At 53.7% G+C, this 13,745-nt stretch overlaps 1 protein-coding gene across 1 annotated transcript in view; it reads left to right on the top strand.

Moving 5' to 3' along the window:
- Positions 1-1,303: 1,303 nt before the first annotated feature.
- LOC138267311 (zinc finger protein 418-like) overlaps positions 1,304-13,745 on the top strand; it is a 114,316-nt gene continuing 101,874 nt past the window's right edge. Inside the window, exons 1-2 of the mRNA XM_069216168.1 lie at positions 1,304-1,525; positions 9,256-9,373. Of these exons, the coding sequence (XP_069072269.1) occupies positions 1,304-1,525; positions 9,256-9,373 (340 nt within the window). The remainder of the gene's footprint in view (positions 1,526-9,255; positions 9,374-13,745) is intronic.

The raw sequence follows: 13,745 nt of genomic DNA, 5'->3' as shown, positions 1-13,745 counted from the left end.
TGAAATGATGTCACACATGAGCACAGTCCAGCCTCTGAAATGATGTCACACACGAGCACAGTCCAGCCTCTGAAATGATGTCACACATGAGCACAGTCCAGCCTTTGAAATGATGTCACACATGAGCACTCTCCAGCCTCTGAAATGATGTCACACATGAGCACTCTCCAGCCTTTGAAATGATGTCAAACATGAGCACACTCCAGCCTTTGAAATGATGATGGCACACATGAGCACACTCCAGCCTTTGAAATGATGTCACACATGAACACACTCCAGCCTCTGAAATGATGTCACACATGAGCACACTCCAGCCTCTGAAATGATGATGTCACACATGAGCACACTCCAGCCTCTGAAATGATGTCACACATGAGCACACTCCAGCCTTTGAAATGATGTCACACATGAACACACTCCAGCCTCTGAAATTATGTCACACATGAGCACACTCCAGCCTCTGAAATGATGTCACACATGAACACACTCCAGCCTCTGAAATGATGTCACACATGAGCACAGTTCAGCCTGAAATGATGTCACACATGAGCACAGTTCAGCCTCAGCAATGTCACACATGAGCACTCTCCAGCCTCTGAAATGTCACACATGAGCACAGTCCAGCCTTTGAAATGATGTCACACATGAACACACTCCAGCCTCTGAAATGATGTCACACATGAGCACAGTTCAGCCTCTGAAATGATGTCACACATGAGCACAGTTCAGCCTCAGCAATGATGTCACACATGAGCACTCTCCAGCCTCTGAAATGTCACACATGAGCACAGTCCAGCCTTTGAAATGATGTCACACATGAACACACTCCAGCCTCTGAAATGATGTCACACATGAGCACAGTCCAGCCTTTGAAATGATGTCACACATGAACACACTCCAGCCTCTGAAATGATGTCACACATGAGCACAGTTCAGCCTCAGCAATGATGTCACACATGAACACAGTGCAGCCTCTGAAATGATGTCACAAATGATGTGACACGTGACCGCACTGACACAATGGTTGCCCTGGTCAATTCCGCTCTGGAGCCCCTTCGTGCGTCTCTGCGCATGAGCGGTAAACCAGTTCTTCACGCATGCGCAGCAGTGAGAGCCCGCACTACAAGCCTTGGCGACGAGTGGTCAGCTTTCGAGCGTATCCCATGTTGTTCCCGAGGTGTCAGCATGCGCAGACTGTGTCCTCGAGTTCCGAGCATGCGCAATAGTCAATCCTCTAGTTCCGAGTCTGCGCAGTAACTACTCGAGTGCCGAGCCTGCGCAACAGAGTGTTCGTGCTCCGAACATGCGCAGACGGCGTGCTCGAGTTCCGAGCATGCGCAATAACCAATCCCCGAGTTCCGCGCATGCGCAGTGGACATGCGGCCCTGCTCACTGGAAGGAGCTGCTCGTGCCCGACTTGTCCCAGCTTCACTGCCCGTTACCGGGGACGACCCACGGTTCGAAAGGAGAGGAGCAAGCGCCCGCCACAGCCCAGGGAGGGATGTCTGTACAGGAGCCGCACGGGGTGAGCGTGGCCCCGGGAGAGGGGGGTTGTAGCAGTGCCCACGAGCCCAGTCCCTTCCTCCGTGATTGTACGGCTGTGCACGTGAGCCGTCCTCTGTGTGCAGCTGTGCACGTGAGCCGTCCTCTGTGTGCAGCTGTGCACGTGAGCCGTCCTCTGTGTGCAGCTGTGCACGTGAGCCGTCCTCTGTGTGCAGCTGTGCACGTGAGCTGTCCCCCTGTGTCTGCAGCTGTGCACGTGAGCTGCCCTGTGTCTGTACAGCTGTGCACGTGAGCTGTCCCCTGTGTCTGTACAGCTGTGCACGTGAGCTGCCCCGTGTCTGTACAGCTGTGCACGTGAGCTGTCCCCCCTGTCTGTACAGCTGTGCACGTGAGCTGTCCCCCCTGTCTGTACAGCTGTGCACGTGAGCTGCCCCCGTGTCTGTACAGCTGTGCACGTGAGCTGCCCCCTGTGTCTGTACAGCTGTGCACGTGAGCTGCCCCCTGTGTCTGTACAGCTGTGCACGTGAGCTGCCCCCTGTGTCTGTACAACTGTGCACGTGAGCTGCCCCCTGTGTCTGTACAGCTGTGCACGTGAGCTGCCCCCTGTGTCTGTAAAGCTGTGCACGTGAGCTGCCCTCTGTGTCTGTACAGCTGTGCACGCGAGCTGCCCCCTGTGTCTGTACAGCTGTGCACGTGAGCTGCCCCCTGTGTCTGTACAGCTGTGCACGTGAGCTGCCCCCTGTGTCTGTACAGCTGTGCACGTGAGCTGTCCCCCTGTGTCTGTACAGCTGTGCACGTGAGCTGTCCCCCATGTCTGTACAGCTGTGCACAGGAGCTACCCCCCTGTGTCTGTACAGCTGTGCACAGGAGCTACCCCCCTGTGTCTGTACAGCTGTGCACGTGAGCTGCCCCCCTGTGTCTCTACAGCTGTGCACGTGAGCTGTCCCTCATGTCTGTACAGCTGTGCACAGGAGCTACCCCCCTGTGTCTGTACAGCTGTGCACAGGAGCTACCCCCCTGTGTCTGTACAGCTCTGCACGTGAGCTGCCCCCTGTGTCTGTACAGCTGTGCAAGTGAGCTGCCCCGTGTCTGTACAGCTGTGCACGTGAGCTGCCCCCTGTGTCTGTACAGCTGTGCACGTGAGCTGTCCCTCATGTCTGTACAGCTGTGCACAGGAGCTACCCCCCTGTGTCTGTACAGCTGTGCACAGGAGCTACCCCCCTGTGTCTGTACAGCTGTGCACGTGAGCTGCCCCCTGTGTCTGTACAGCTGTGCAAGTGAGCTGCCCCGTGTCTGTACAGCTGTGCACGTGAGCTGCCCCCCTGTGTCTGTACAGCTGTGCACGTGAGCTGTCCCCTGTGTCTGTACAGCTGTGCACGTGAGCTGCCCCGTGTCTGTACAGCTGTGCACGTGAGCTGTCCCCCCTGTGTCTGTACAGCTGTGCACGTGAGCTGCCCCCTGTGTCTGTACAGCTGTGCACGTGAGCTGCCCCCGTGTCTGTACAGCTGTGCACGTGAGCTGCCCCCTGTGTCTGTACAGCTGTGCACGTGAGCTGCCCCCTGTGTCTGTACAGCTGTGCACGTGAGCTGCCCCCTGTGTCTGTACAACTGTGCACGTGAGCTGCCCCCTGTGTCTGTACAGCTGTGCACGTGAGCTGCCCCCTGTGTCTGTAAAGCTGTGCACGTGAGCTGCCCTCTGTGTCTGTACAGCTGTGCACGTGAGCTGCCCCCTGTGTCTGTACAGCTGTGCATGTGAGCTGCCCCCTGTGTCTGTACAGCTGTGCATGTGAGCTGCCCCCTGTGTCTGTACAGCTGTGCACGTGAGCTGCCCCGTGTCTGTACAGCTGTGCACGTGAGCTGCCCCCTGTGTCTGTACAGCTGTGCACGTGAGCTGTCCCCCTGTGTCTGTACAGCTGTGCACGTGAGCTGTCCCCCATGTCTGTACAGCTGTGCACAGGAGCTACCCCCCTGTGTCTGTACAGCTGTGCACAGGAGCTACCCCCCTGTGTCTGTACAGCTGTGCACGTGAGCTGCCCCCCTGTGTCTCTACAGCTGTGCACGTGAGCTGTCCCTCATGTCTGTACAGCTGTGCACAGGAGCTACCCCCCTGTGTCTGTACAGCTGTGCACAGGAGCTACCCCCCTGTGTCTGTACAGCTGTGCACGTGAGCTGCCCCCTGTGTCTGTACAGCTGTGCAAGTGAGCTGCCCCGTGTCTGTACAGCTGTGCACGTGAGCTGCCCCCTGTGTCTGTACAGCTGTGCACGTGAGCTGTCCCTCATGTCTGTACAGCTGTGCACAGGAGCTACCCCCCTGTGTCTGTACAGCTGTGCACAGGAGCTACCCCCCTGTGTCTGTACAGCTGTGCACGTGAGCTGCCCCCTGTGTCTGTACAGCTGTGCAAGTGAGCTGCCCCGTGTCTGTACAGCTGTGCACGTGAGCTGCCCCCCTGTGTCTGTACAGCTGTGCACGTGAGCTGTCCCCTGTGTCTGTACAGCTGTGCACGTGAGCTGCCCCGTGTCTGTACAGCTGTGCACGTGAGCTGCCCCGTGTCTGTACAGCTGTGCACGTGAGCTGCCCTGTGTCTACAGCTGTGCACGTGAACTGCCCCCTGTGTCTGTACAGCTGTGCACGTGAGCTGTCCCCTGTGTCTGTACAGCTGTGCACGTGAGCTGTCCCCTCTGTACAGCTGTGCACGTGAGCTGCCCCCTGTGTCTGTACAGCTGTGCACGTGAGCTGCCCCCTGTGTCTGTACAGCTGTGCACGTGAGCTGCCCCCCTGTGTCTGTACAGCTGTGCATGTGAGCTGCCCCCGTGTCTGTACAGCTGTGCACGTGAGCTGTCCCCTGTGTCTGTACAGCTGTGCATGTGAGCTGCCCCGTGTCTGTACAGCTGTGCACGTGAGCTGTCCCCTGTGTCTGTACAGCTGTGCATGTGAGCTGCCCCCTGTCTGTACAGCTGTGCACGTGAGCTGTCTCCCCTGTGTCTGTACAGCTGTGCACGTGACCTGTCAGTGTCTGTACAGCTGTGCATGTGAGCTGCCTGCACCCTGTCTGTACAGCTGTGCAAGTGAGCTGCCCCGTGTCTGTACAGCTGTGCACGTGAGCTGCCCCGTGTCTGTACAGCTGTGCACGTGAGCTGCCCCCTGTGTCTGTACAGCTGTGCACGTGAGCTGCCCCCCTGTGTCTGTACAGCTGTGCACGTGAGCTGCCCCCTATCTGTACAGCTGTGCATGTGAGCTGCCCCCCTGTGTCTGTACAGCTGTGCACATGAGCTGTCCCCTGTGTCTGTACAGCTGTGCACGTGAGCTGTCCCCCTGTGTCTGTACAGCTGTGCACGTGAGCTGTCTGTGCAGCTGTGCATGTGAGCTGTCCCCTCTGTACAGCTGTGCACGTGAGCTGCCCCCTGTGTCTGTACAGCTGTGCACGTGAGCTGTCCCTCATGTCTGTACAGCTGTGCATGTGAGCTGTCCCCCTGTGTCTACAGCTGTGCACGTGAGCTGCCCCCTGTCTGTACAGCTGTGCACGTGAGCTGCCCCCTGTCTGTACAGCTGTGCACGTGAGCTGTCCCCTGTCTGTACAGCTGTGCACGTGAGCTGCCCCCTGTGTCTGTACAGCTGTGCACGTGAGCTGTCCCTCATGTCTGTACAGCTGTGCATTTGAGCTGTCCCCCTGTGTCTACAGCTGTGCACGTGAGCTGCCCCCTGTCTGTACAGCTGTGCACGTGAGCTGCCCCCTGTCTGTACAGCTGTGCACGTGAGCTGCCCCCTGTCTGTACAGCTGTGCACGTGAGCTGCCCCCTGTGTCTGTACAGCTGTGCACGTGAGCTGTCCCCTGTGTCTGTACAGCTGTGCACGTGAGCTGTCCCCTGTGTCTGTACAGCTGTGCACGTGAGCTGTCCCCCTGTGTCTGTACAGCTGTGCACGTGAGCTGTCTGTGCAGCTGTGGATGTGAGCTGTCCCCTCTGTACAGCTGTGCACGTGAGCTGCCCCCTGTGTCTGTACAGCTGTGCACGTGAGCTGTCCCTCATGTCTGTACAGCTGTGCATGTGAGCTGTCCCCCTGTGTCTACAGCTGTGCACGTGAGCTGCCCCCTGTCTGTACAGCTGTGCACGTGAGCTGCCCCCTGTCTGTACAGCTGTGCACGTGAGCTGTCCCCTGTCTGTACAGCTGTGCACGTGAGCTGCCCCCTGTGTCTGTACAGCTGTGCACGTGAGCTGTCCCTCATGTCTGTACAGCTGTGCATGTGAGCTGTCCCCCTGTGTCTACAGCTGTGCACGTGAGCTGCCCCCTGTCTGTACAGCTGTGCACGTGAGCTGCCCCCTGTCTGTACAGCTGTGCACGTGAGCTGTCCCCCTGTGTCTGTACAGCTGTGCACGTGAGCTGTCCCTCATGTCTGTACAGCTGTGCACGTGAGCTGTCCCCCTGTGTCTACAGCTGTGCACGTGAGCTGCCCCCTGTCTGTACAGCTGTGCACGTGAGCTGCCCCCACGTGTCTGTACAGCTGTGCACGTGAGCTGTCCCCCCACGTGTCTGTACAGCTGTGCACGTGAGCTGTCCCCCCTGTGTCTGTACAGCTGTGCACGTGAGCTGTCCCCTGTCTGTACAGCTGTGCACGTGAGCTGCCCCCACGTGTCTGTACAGCTGTGCATGTGAGCTGTCCCTCATGTCTGTACAGCTGTGCACGTGAGCTGTCCCCCTGTGTCTACAGCTGTGCACGTGAGCTGCCCCGTCTGTACAGCTGTGCACGTGAGCTGCCCCCACGTGTCTGTACAGCTGTGCATGTCAGCTGTCCCCCCCTGTGTCTGTACAGCTGTGCACGTGAGCTGCCCCCCTGTGTCTGTACAGCTGTGCACGTGAGCTGTCCCCTGTCTGTACAGCTGTGCGCGTGAGCTGCCCCCTGTGTCTGTACAGCTGTGCACGTGAGCTGCCCCGTGTCTGTACAGCTGTGCACGTGAGCTGCCCCCTGTGTCTGTACAGCTGTGCACGTGAGCTGCCCCCCTGTGTCTGTACAGCTGTGCACGTGAGCTGTCCCCCTGTGTCTGTACAGCTGTGCACGTGAGCTGTCCCCCTGTGTCTGTACAGCTGTGCACGTGAGCTGTCTGTGCAGCTGTGCATGTGAGCTGTCCCCTCTGTACAGCTGTGCACGTGAGCTGCCCCCTGTGTCTGTACAGCTGTGCACGTGAGCTGTCCCTCATGTCTGTACAGCTGTGCATGTGAGCTGTCCCCCTGTGTCTACAGCTGTGCACGTGAGATGCCCCCTGTCTGTACAGCTGTGCACGTGAGCTGCCCCCTGTCTGTACAGCTGTGCACGTGAGCTGTCCCCTGTCTGTACAGCTGTGCACGTGAGCTGTCCCCTGTCTGTACAGCTGTGCATGTGAGCTCCCCCCTGTGTCTGTACAGCTGTGCATGTGAGCTGTCCCCCTGTGTCTACAGCTGTGCACGTGAGCTGCCCCCTGTCTGTACAGCTGTGCACGTGAGCTGCCCCCTGTCTGTACAGCTGTGCACGTGAGCTGTCCCCCTGTGTCTGTACAGCTGTGCACGTGAGCTGTCCCTCATGTCTGTACAGCTGTGCACGTGAGCTGTCCCCCTGTGTCTACAGCTGTGCACGTGAGCTGCCCCCTGTCTGTACAGCTGTGCACGTGAGCTGCCCCCACGTGTCTGTACAGCTGTGCACGTGAGCTGTCCCCCCACGTGTCTGTACAGCTGTGCACGTGAGCTGCCCCTCTGTACAGCTGTGCACGTGAGCTGCCCCCACGTGTCTGTACAGCTGTGCACGTGAGCTGTCCTCCCACGTGTCTGTACAGCTGTGCACGTGAGCTGTCCCCCCTGTGTCTGTACAGCTGTGCACGTGAGCTGTCCCCTGTCTGTACAGCTGTGCACGTGAGCTGTCCCCTGTCTGTACAGCTGTGCGCGTGAGCTGCCCCCTGTGTCTGTAGAGCTGTGCACGTGAGCTGTCCCCCTGTGTCTGTACAGTTGTACACGTGAGCTGCCCCCTGTCTGTACAGCTGTGCGCGTGAGCTGCATGTCTGTACAGCTGTGCACGTGAGCTGCCCCACGTATCTGTACAGCTGTGCACGTGAGCTGCCCCACGTGTCTGTACAGCTGTGCACGTGAGCTGCCCCCCGTGTCTGTACAGCTGTGCACGTGAGCTGTCCCCGTGTTTGTACAGCTGTGCAAGTGAGCTGCCCCCTATCTGTACAGCTGTGCACGTGAGCTGCCCCCTGTCTGTACAGCTGTGCACGTGAGCTGCCCCCTGTCTGTACAGCTGTGCACTTGAGCTGCCCCCTGTGTCTGTACAGCTGTGCATGTGAGCTGCCCCCTCTGTACAGCTGTGCATGTGAGCGGCCCCCTGTGTCTGTTCAGCTGTGCATGTGAGCTGCCCCTTGTGTCTGTACAGCTGTGCATGTGAGCTGCCCCCGTGTCTGTACAGCTGTGCATGTGAGCTGTCCCCTGTGTCTGTACAGCTGTGCATGTGAGCTGCCCCCTGTCTGTACAGCTGTGCACGTGAGCTGTCCCCCCTGTGTCTGTACAGCTGTGCACGTGACCTGTCAGTGTCTGTACAGCTGTGCATGTGAGCTGCCCGCACCCTGTCTGTACAGCTGTGCAAGTGAGCTGCCCCGTGTCTGTACAGCTGTGCAAGTGAGCTGCCCCCTGTGTCTGTACAGCTGTGCATGTGAGCTGCCCGTGTCTGTACAGCTGTGCATGTGAGCTGCCCCCTGTGTCTGTACAGCTGTGCATGTGAGCTGCCCCCTGTGTCTGTACAGCTGTGCATGTGAGCTCCCTCATGTGTCTGTACAGCTGTGCACGTGAGCTGCCCCCACATGTCTACAGCTGTGCACGTGAGCTGCCCCGCATCTGTACAGCTGTGCACGTGAGCTGTCCCCTGTCTGTACAGCTGTGCACGTGAGCTGCCCCCTCTGTACAGCTGTGCATGTGAGCTGCCCGTGTCTGTACAGCTGTGCATGTGAGCTGCCCCCTGTGTCTGTACAGCTGTGCATGTGAGCTGCCCCGTGTCTGTACAGCTGTGCATGTGAGCTGTCCCCTGTCTGTACAGCTGTGCATGTGAGCTGCCCGTGTCTGTACAGCTGTGCATGTGAGCTGCCCCCTGTGTCTGTACAGCTGTGCATGTGAGCTGCCCCCTGTGTCTGTACAGCTGTGCATGTGAGCTGCCCCGTGTCTGTACAGCGGTGCACGAGAGCTGCCCCGTGTCTGTACAGCGGTGCACGTGAGCTGTCCCCCTTTGTCTGTACAGCTGTGCATGTGAGCTGTCCCTCATGTCTGTACATCTGTGCATATGAGCAGTCCCCCTGTGTCTGTACAGCTGTGCATGTGAGCTGTCCCTCATGTCTGTACAGCTGTGCACGTGAGCTGCCCCTGTGTCTGTACTGCCCCTGTGTCTGTACTGCTGTGCACGTGAACTCCTGCCCACCCCCGGGCGTCTCTACAGCTTGCGTCGTGTGAGTTGCTCCCCTCCCGGGAATGTTTACAGCTCTGTATGTGAGCTTCGGTTGCCACAACCTCTACCCCACAATGGGAAGTGTGTACAACTGAGTACATGAGCTGCTGCCCCCAGGGTGTTTACAGCTGTGCATGTGAGCTGCTGCTCCCCCCAGGGTGTTTGTACAGCTGCGCACGTGAGCTGCTGCCACCTCCCTTCCCCCGGGGTGTGTGTACAGCTGTGTATGTGAGCTCTTTCTCACTATTAATCTTTCTCTTTGCTGGAAAATGGATTGAAAATTTGCGGTGTCTCCACAGGTTACTTACTATGCTTCTGCGTGTTTCTCTGGAGAGGAGTGGAAGCTGTTGCAGGAATGGCAGAAGGAACTTTACAGGAATGTGATGAAGGAAATTCACCAAGCTCTGATCTCACTGGGTAAAGTTACAGTTTATCATTAGCTAAATATGTGTTTTTGTCATCTGTATGTTTCTGAACTGGTTTTACTTTCTGTGATTTATTCACCCGAAAGAATTGTCAAATCATAATACTACACTCGTTGTCCTAGTCTTAACGATATGGGTTTGTGCTGGGGGGAATGTGGCCAAGCAAAGCAAGCAGTAGGGAGAAACCTATTTTTAACAGTGTGAGCCCTTTACATCGTGTAGGTCAGAGCTGTGACAGCTGGAAGGTTAATGAGGCCAAACCATGTGATGATTCCTTACTTTATCCCACCAGAGAAGACCAGGAGCTCTCACACTAGTAGCTGAAAACCACATTGAGACAGAAGAGATAATGTAATGTATTACTGTGCAGAGGCAAGCTGCATTCAGAGGAAGCATATGAGACAGCAGGAAATCTGTTACCCCTTATACAATAAAAATTCTATCTGTGAAAACTTGTAAAGTGAGTTTTGAACAAAGGAAGCACACTAGAACCCTTGAAAAGGGGCTAAATCTTCTATATTTATTTTCTTGCTATTTCTTTGGAGTCTATGCCATGATACTGAAACTGTCTTTCACGTCTCTGTTGATTTCCTGATAATTCATTAGAAGCTTGTGAAGTTCTGCACCGGTGGCCAGTAATTCTTGCTTTCTTTCTGAATCACTTAAAACCCATAGTACAATTGAGGGAATAACCAAAGCAGAGGCCGGCTCAAGGGACCTGACAGAAAGGCCTTGCAGCCATAATAGGAATGTCTTTTTGGCCCCCTCAGATAACAAACTGTTAACAGTCAGAATTGAAGCTCTCCTTGATTTTGGACAGAACATATCCCCCCTACTAACCATGAACGTGTTCAGAAAATTAACATAATTAGTGCACGACTATGAGACAGACGGAGAGTAATGCCCAAGTGGAACTCTGCTGTACCCGATCAGGGATGGCCCAGTGTTCATGCACCATGATTTACCAGATGCGGGAACACCAGACCCATTTTTACCCTCTGGAAATTCCAACTGTAAAAATCGCTTTGGGGAAAGGGAACAACTGCTTTCAAGCCCATGTGTGACCCTCGGCAGGGGTTTGGAGGTGAGGAGATAATGCTTTCACTTTCCTTTATTGGCAAAACAGCAGCCAATCAAAACACAGAAACTTTAAACTACATGTCCCATGATAACCATATGCCGTCCAATCATGGTCCTTCTCCTAACCACATATAAGGCTTCAGAACAATGTCCGTCCTCTTTCTTTGCTATAACAATAAAAACAGAAAGTCAAATTTAAAGAACTTGCAGACATCCGATCCAGCGATCCAGTTCCCGAACGCTGCTAGCCTTACAAAGTCAGGTTCTTCTACCGAACTCCATCAAAGATCAGGAATCTTGAATTTCAACAAAGCGACCCATCCAGATCCTTTTCACGAGGCAGAAGTGTTCACCCCGATGAAAATAATAACCACAACTAATATCCAAACTTACAAAGGGATGGGTAAATCCATCAATAAAACACTTTCATTGTACACAGCCAAAGAATACATTGTATATATAGCAGCAACATCTAGGGTGGGATAGTCTTCTCCTCCATGTCCTTAATAGAATCTAACATTTTTGACACAAAGCCTAAAAAATGTTTTATTCTATGTCCAGACTGGAGGCTTTGGATTATGCTAGTTTAAAGTTTATTCACCACCTTTGACACCACATCTACAATTGTTTTTTGATAAAACACTTTAAAAGTAGAATCACTCGACCAATCAGCTGCAGCTATGATATCTTCCAATCTTGCCCCAGTTGAAAAGGCTTCAGAAGCCATGGCTCCTCTAACAGAACGATCTCTTAAAATAGAGGTATCTGTATCTGCCTCAGTCAATATCCATCTGACCCAACGGGGCAATGTTGCTATAGTGACTAGTATAAAAGGTTTCTGTAAAGAAATAAGCAATTGACCAGAAACATCCTGTCTAAATTCCTGCATGCATTCGGCAAAAACTTTATGCATTGCACTACACATAACTTTTTGTCATTGGGAAAAGACGGATATGCAATACGACGTGATGATGTTTTTGTATGCCTCGTAATGGAAAAAGAGACCCCTGAGGGAGTAAATACTCCACCTGCTAAATCCAAGGCTCAAACATCTGAAACTTGTCTACAGGAAAGTAAACAGAGCAACATTGTGAGTTTCGAGGCAATTTGTTTGCGGGAAAGATTCTCATTACAAGGCCAACCTTTGAGAAAATTTGGGACTCCATTAACATCCCATAATGAAGAATACCTCGGTTGAGGAGGTTTAACCATGGGAACACCTCTGAGAAGTTTACACAGTAATGGATGTTCCACCACTGGTTTACCCTGAATATGAGGGTGACCAGCTGAGATAGCTGAACAACAATTATGTATTGTCCTGTAAGCCAAACCCTGTTAGGCCAAATTAGATAAAAAATTGACTGGCATGAATTTCTGATCCCAAAGGATCCATTCTTCTTTCCCCTCACCAACATAGCCACTTCCTCCAGGCTTGCTCAGATCTCTTATGAGGGGAGGGGGCCCAAGATTGAGATAAGAAAAACCGTTCCCCCCCCCACCCCCCCAAATTGCTCAACAGGAACCAAGGCTGCGCTTTCCAATACGGAGTCACCAAAATCACCACTGCCGATTGGTGGAGTATGTGGGCCATGACCCGCGGAATCATGGCGAATTGAGAAAAGGCATATAAAAGGCCCCCTATCCAAGGTTGAAGAAACACATCCGTCCCTGCTGCAAGAGGGTCTGGCCTCCAGCTGGTCTTTGATTGTTCAACCGGGAGGCAAACGAGTCTATTTGACAACATCCCCACTGCCGCTTAAGTGCTTCGAAAATATGCAGATTGAGTTTACAATCGCGGAAGTCTTGTAGGAAGCGAGAGTTCCAATTTGCTGTTGTATTGGACGACCCAGGATATCCGCTATTACTGAAATTTGGTGATGGAGACAGTAATGCCAAACATCCTTTACAATCTCTGCCAAAAGACGAGATCTGGTCCATCTGAGGTGATTGATATGCCTGACTGCCAACACATTGTCCATACAACAATGTGCTCTATGTGGGGAGATTGATCTGATCGCAAATGTCCCCGCCAAGAGTTCTAGACAATTGATGTGTTAATTCAGTTCTCTTGGGGACCAACGGCCGCCCGTCTCCACCGAGCCACAACATGCTTCCCTGCCCCATCGGCTGGCATCCGACTTTATCACTATGTCCAGAACTGAGGAAAAAATCGCCTTCCCATTCCATGCATCCATGTGGGAGAGCCACCAAGAAATCTCGGTCTTGGCTTGTTCTGAAATCAAAATCATCTCCGAGTATTGAGCCCCTTCTGAAGATGCAAAATCTTTAGCCTCTGAAGCGCTCTGTAGTGTAGAGGCCCCGGAAAAATGGCTGGAATTGAAGATGCCAGAAGACCCACTAAACATGCTAATGTCCTCAGTGATATAGTCGGAGAGACATGGGCTCTTCCTTGATCGCTATTTGCTTGGCTAGAGGAAGCAATAGCAGTGCCTTGTTTGAGTCTGTTGGAAAACCTAAGAACAGCAGAATGATGGCACTATGCTGGATTTCTCGGCGTTGATGATGAACCCGAGATCCTGTCATATTTGAATTGTCCAGCTGAGATGACAAATGACCATGTCTCTCTCTGGTGGCATAATTAGGATGTCGTTGAGGCAAACAATAAGTCTTACACCACCTTCCCTCTGATACTGAACCACCTGATGCAGAATCTTGGCGAAACACCAAGGCACAGAGGACTGGTCGAATGACAGCACAGTGATCTCGAACCAACAGAGCCCCCATTGGAATTGAGGGAAGCATCTGTGGGGTGCGAAAATTGGCACTAAAAGGTAGGTGTCCTTTAAGTCCAACCGGACCAACCAATCCCTGTTTCTTAATAACTCTTTGAGGAGATGGATGCGCTCCATCTTAAAATGGCGGTATACAATCTAAGAGTTGAACTGTTTGAGGTTTGGTACAAATCGGGACCCACCCCCTTTCTTTTGCACCAAGAATATTGTGCTCACAAACCCTTGGAAATGAGGAGAGGACTCTACCACAGCTCCTTTCTGCAGGAGTGCATAATCTCTTTGTCTATGAAAGAACGATCTTTGAGGGAAAATGGAAAGGAGAGGGAATTGGCAGAGCATAGCACTCTAGTTGAAAACCTTGGACGGTCTGTAACGCCCAAAGATCTTGTGTGATCCTCTGCCATGCCAAGAGAAAATGTTGAATTCTGCCCCCCCCCCCCCAAAATTACTTCCAAAAAGGGAATAATCCTTAGCTGCTGCATTGGCATCTTGACTGGAACCGCCTCCGCGGAATCCTCTGGAGTCCCAGCC

The sequence above is a fragment of the Pleurodeles waltl genome, chromosome 12 (genome assembly GCF_031143425.1).
Source record: "Pleurodeles waltl isolate 20211129_DDA chromosome 12, aPleWal1.hap1.20221129, whole genome shotgun sequence".
Taxonomy (NCBI): Eukaryota; Metazoa; Chordata; class Amphibia; order Caudata; family Salamandridae; genus Pleurodeles; species Pleurodeles waltl.
This window is presented reverse-complemented; position numbering and strand designations above follow the sequence as displayed.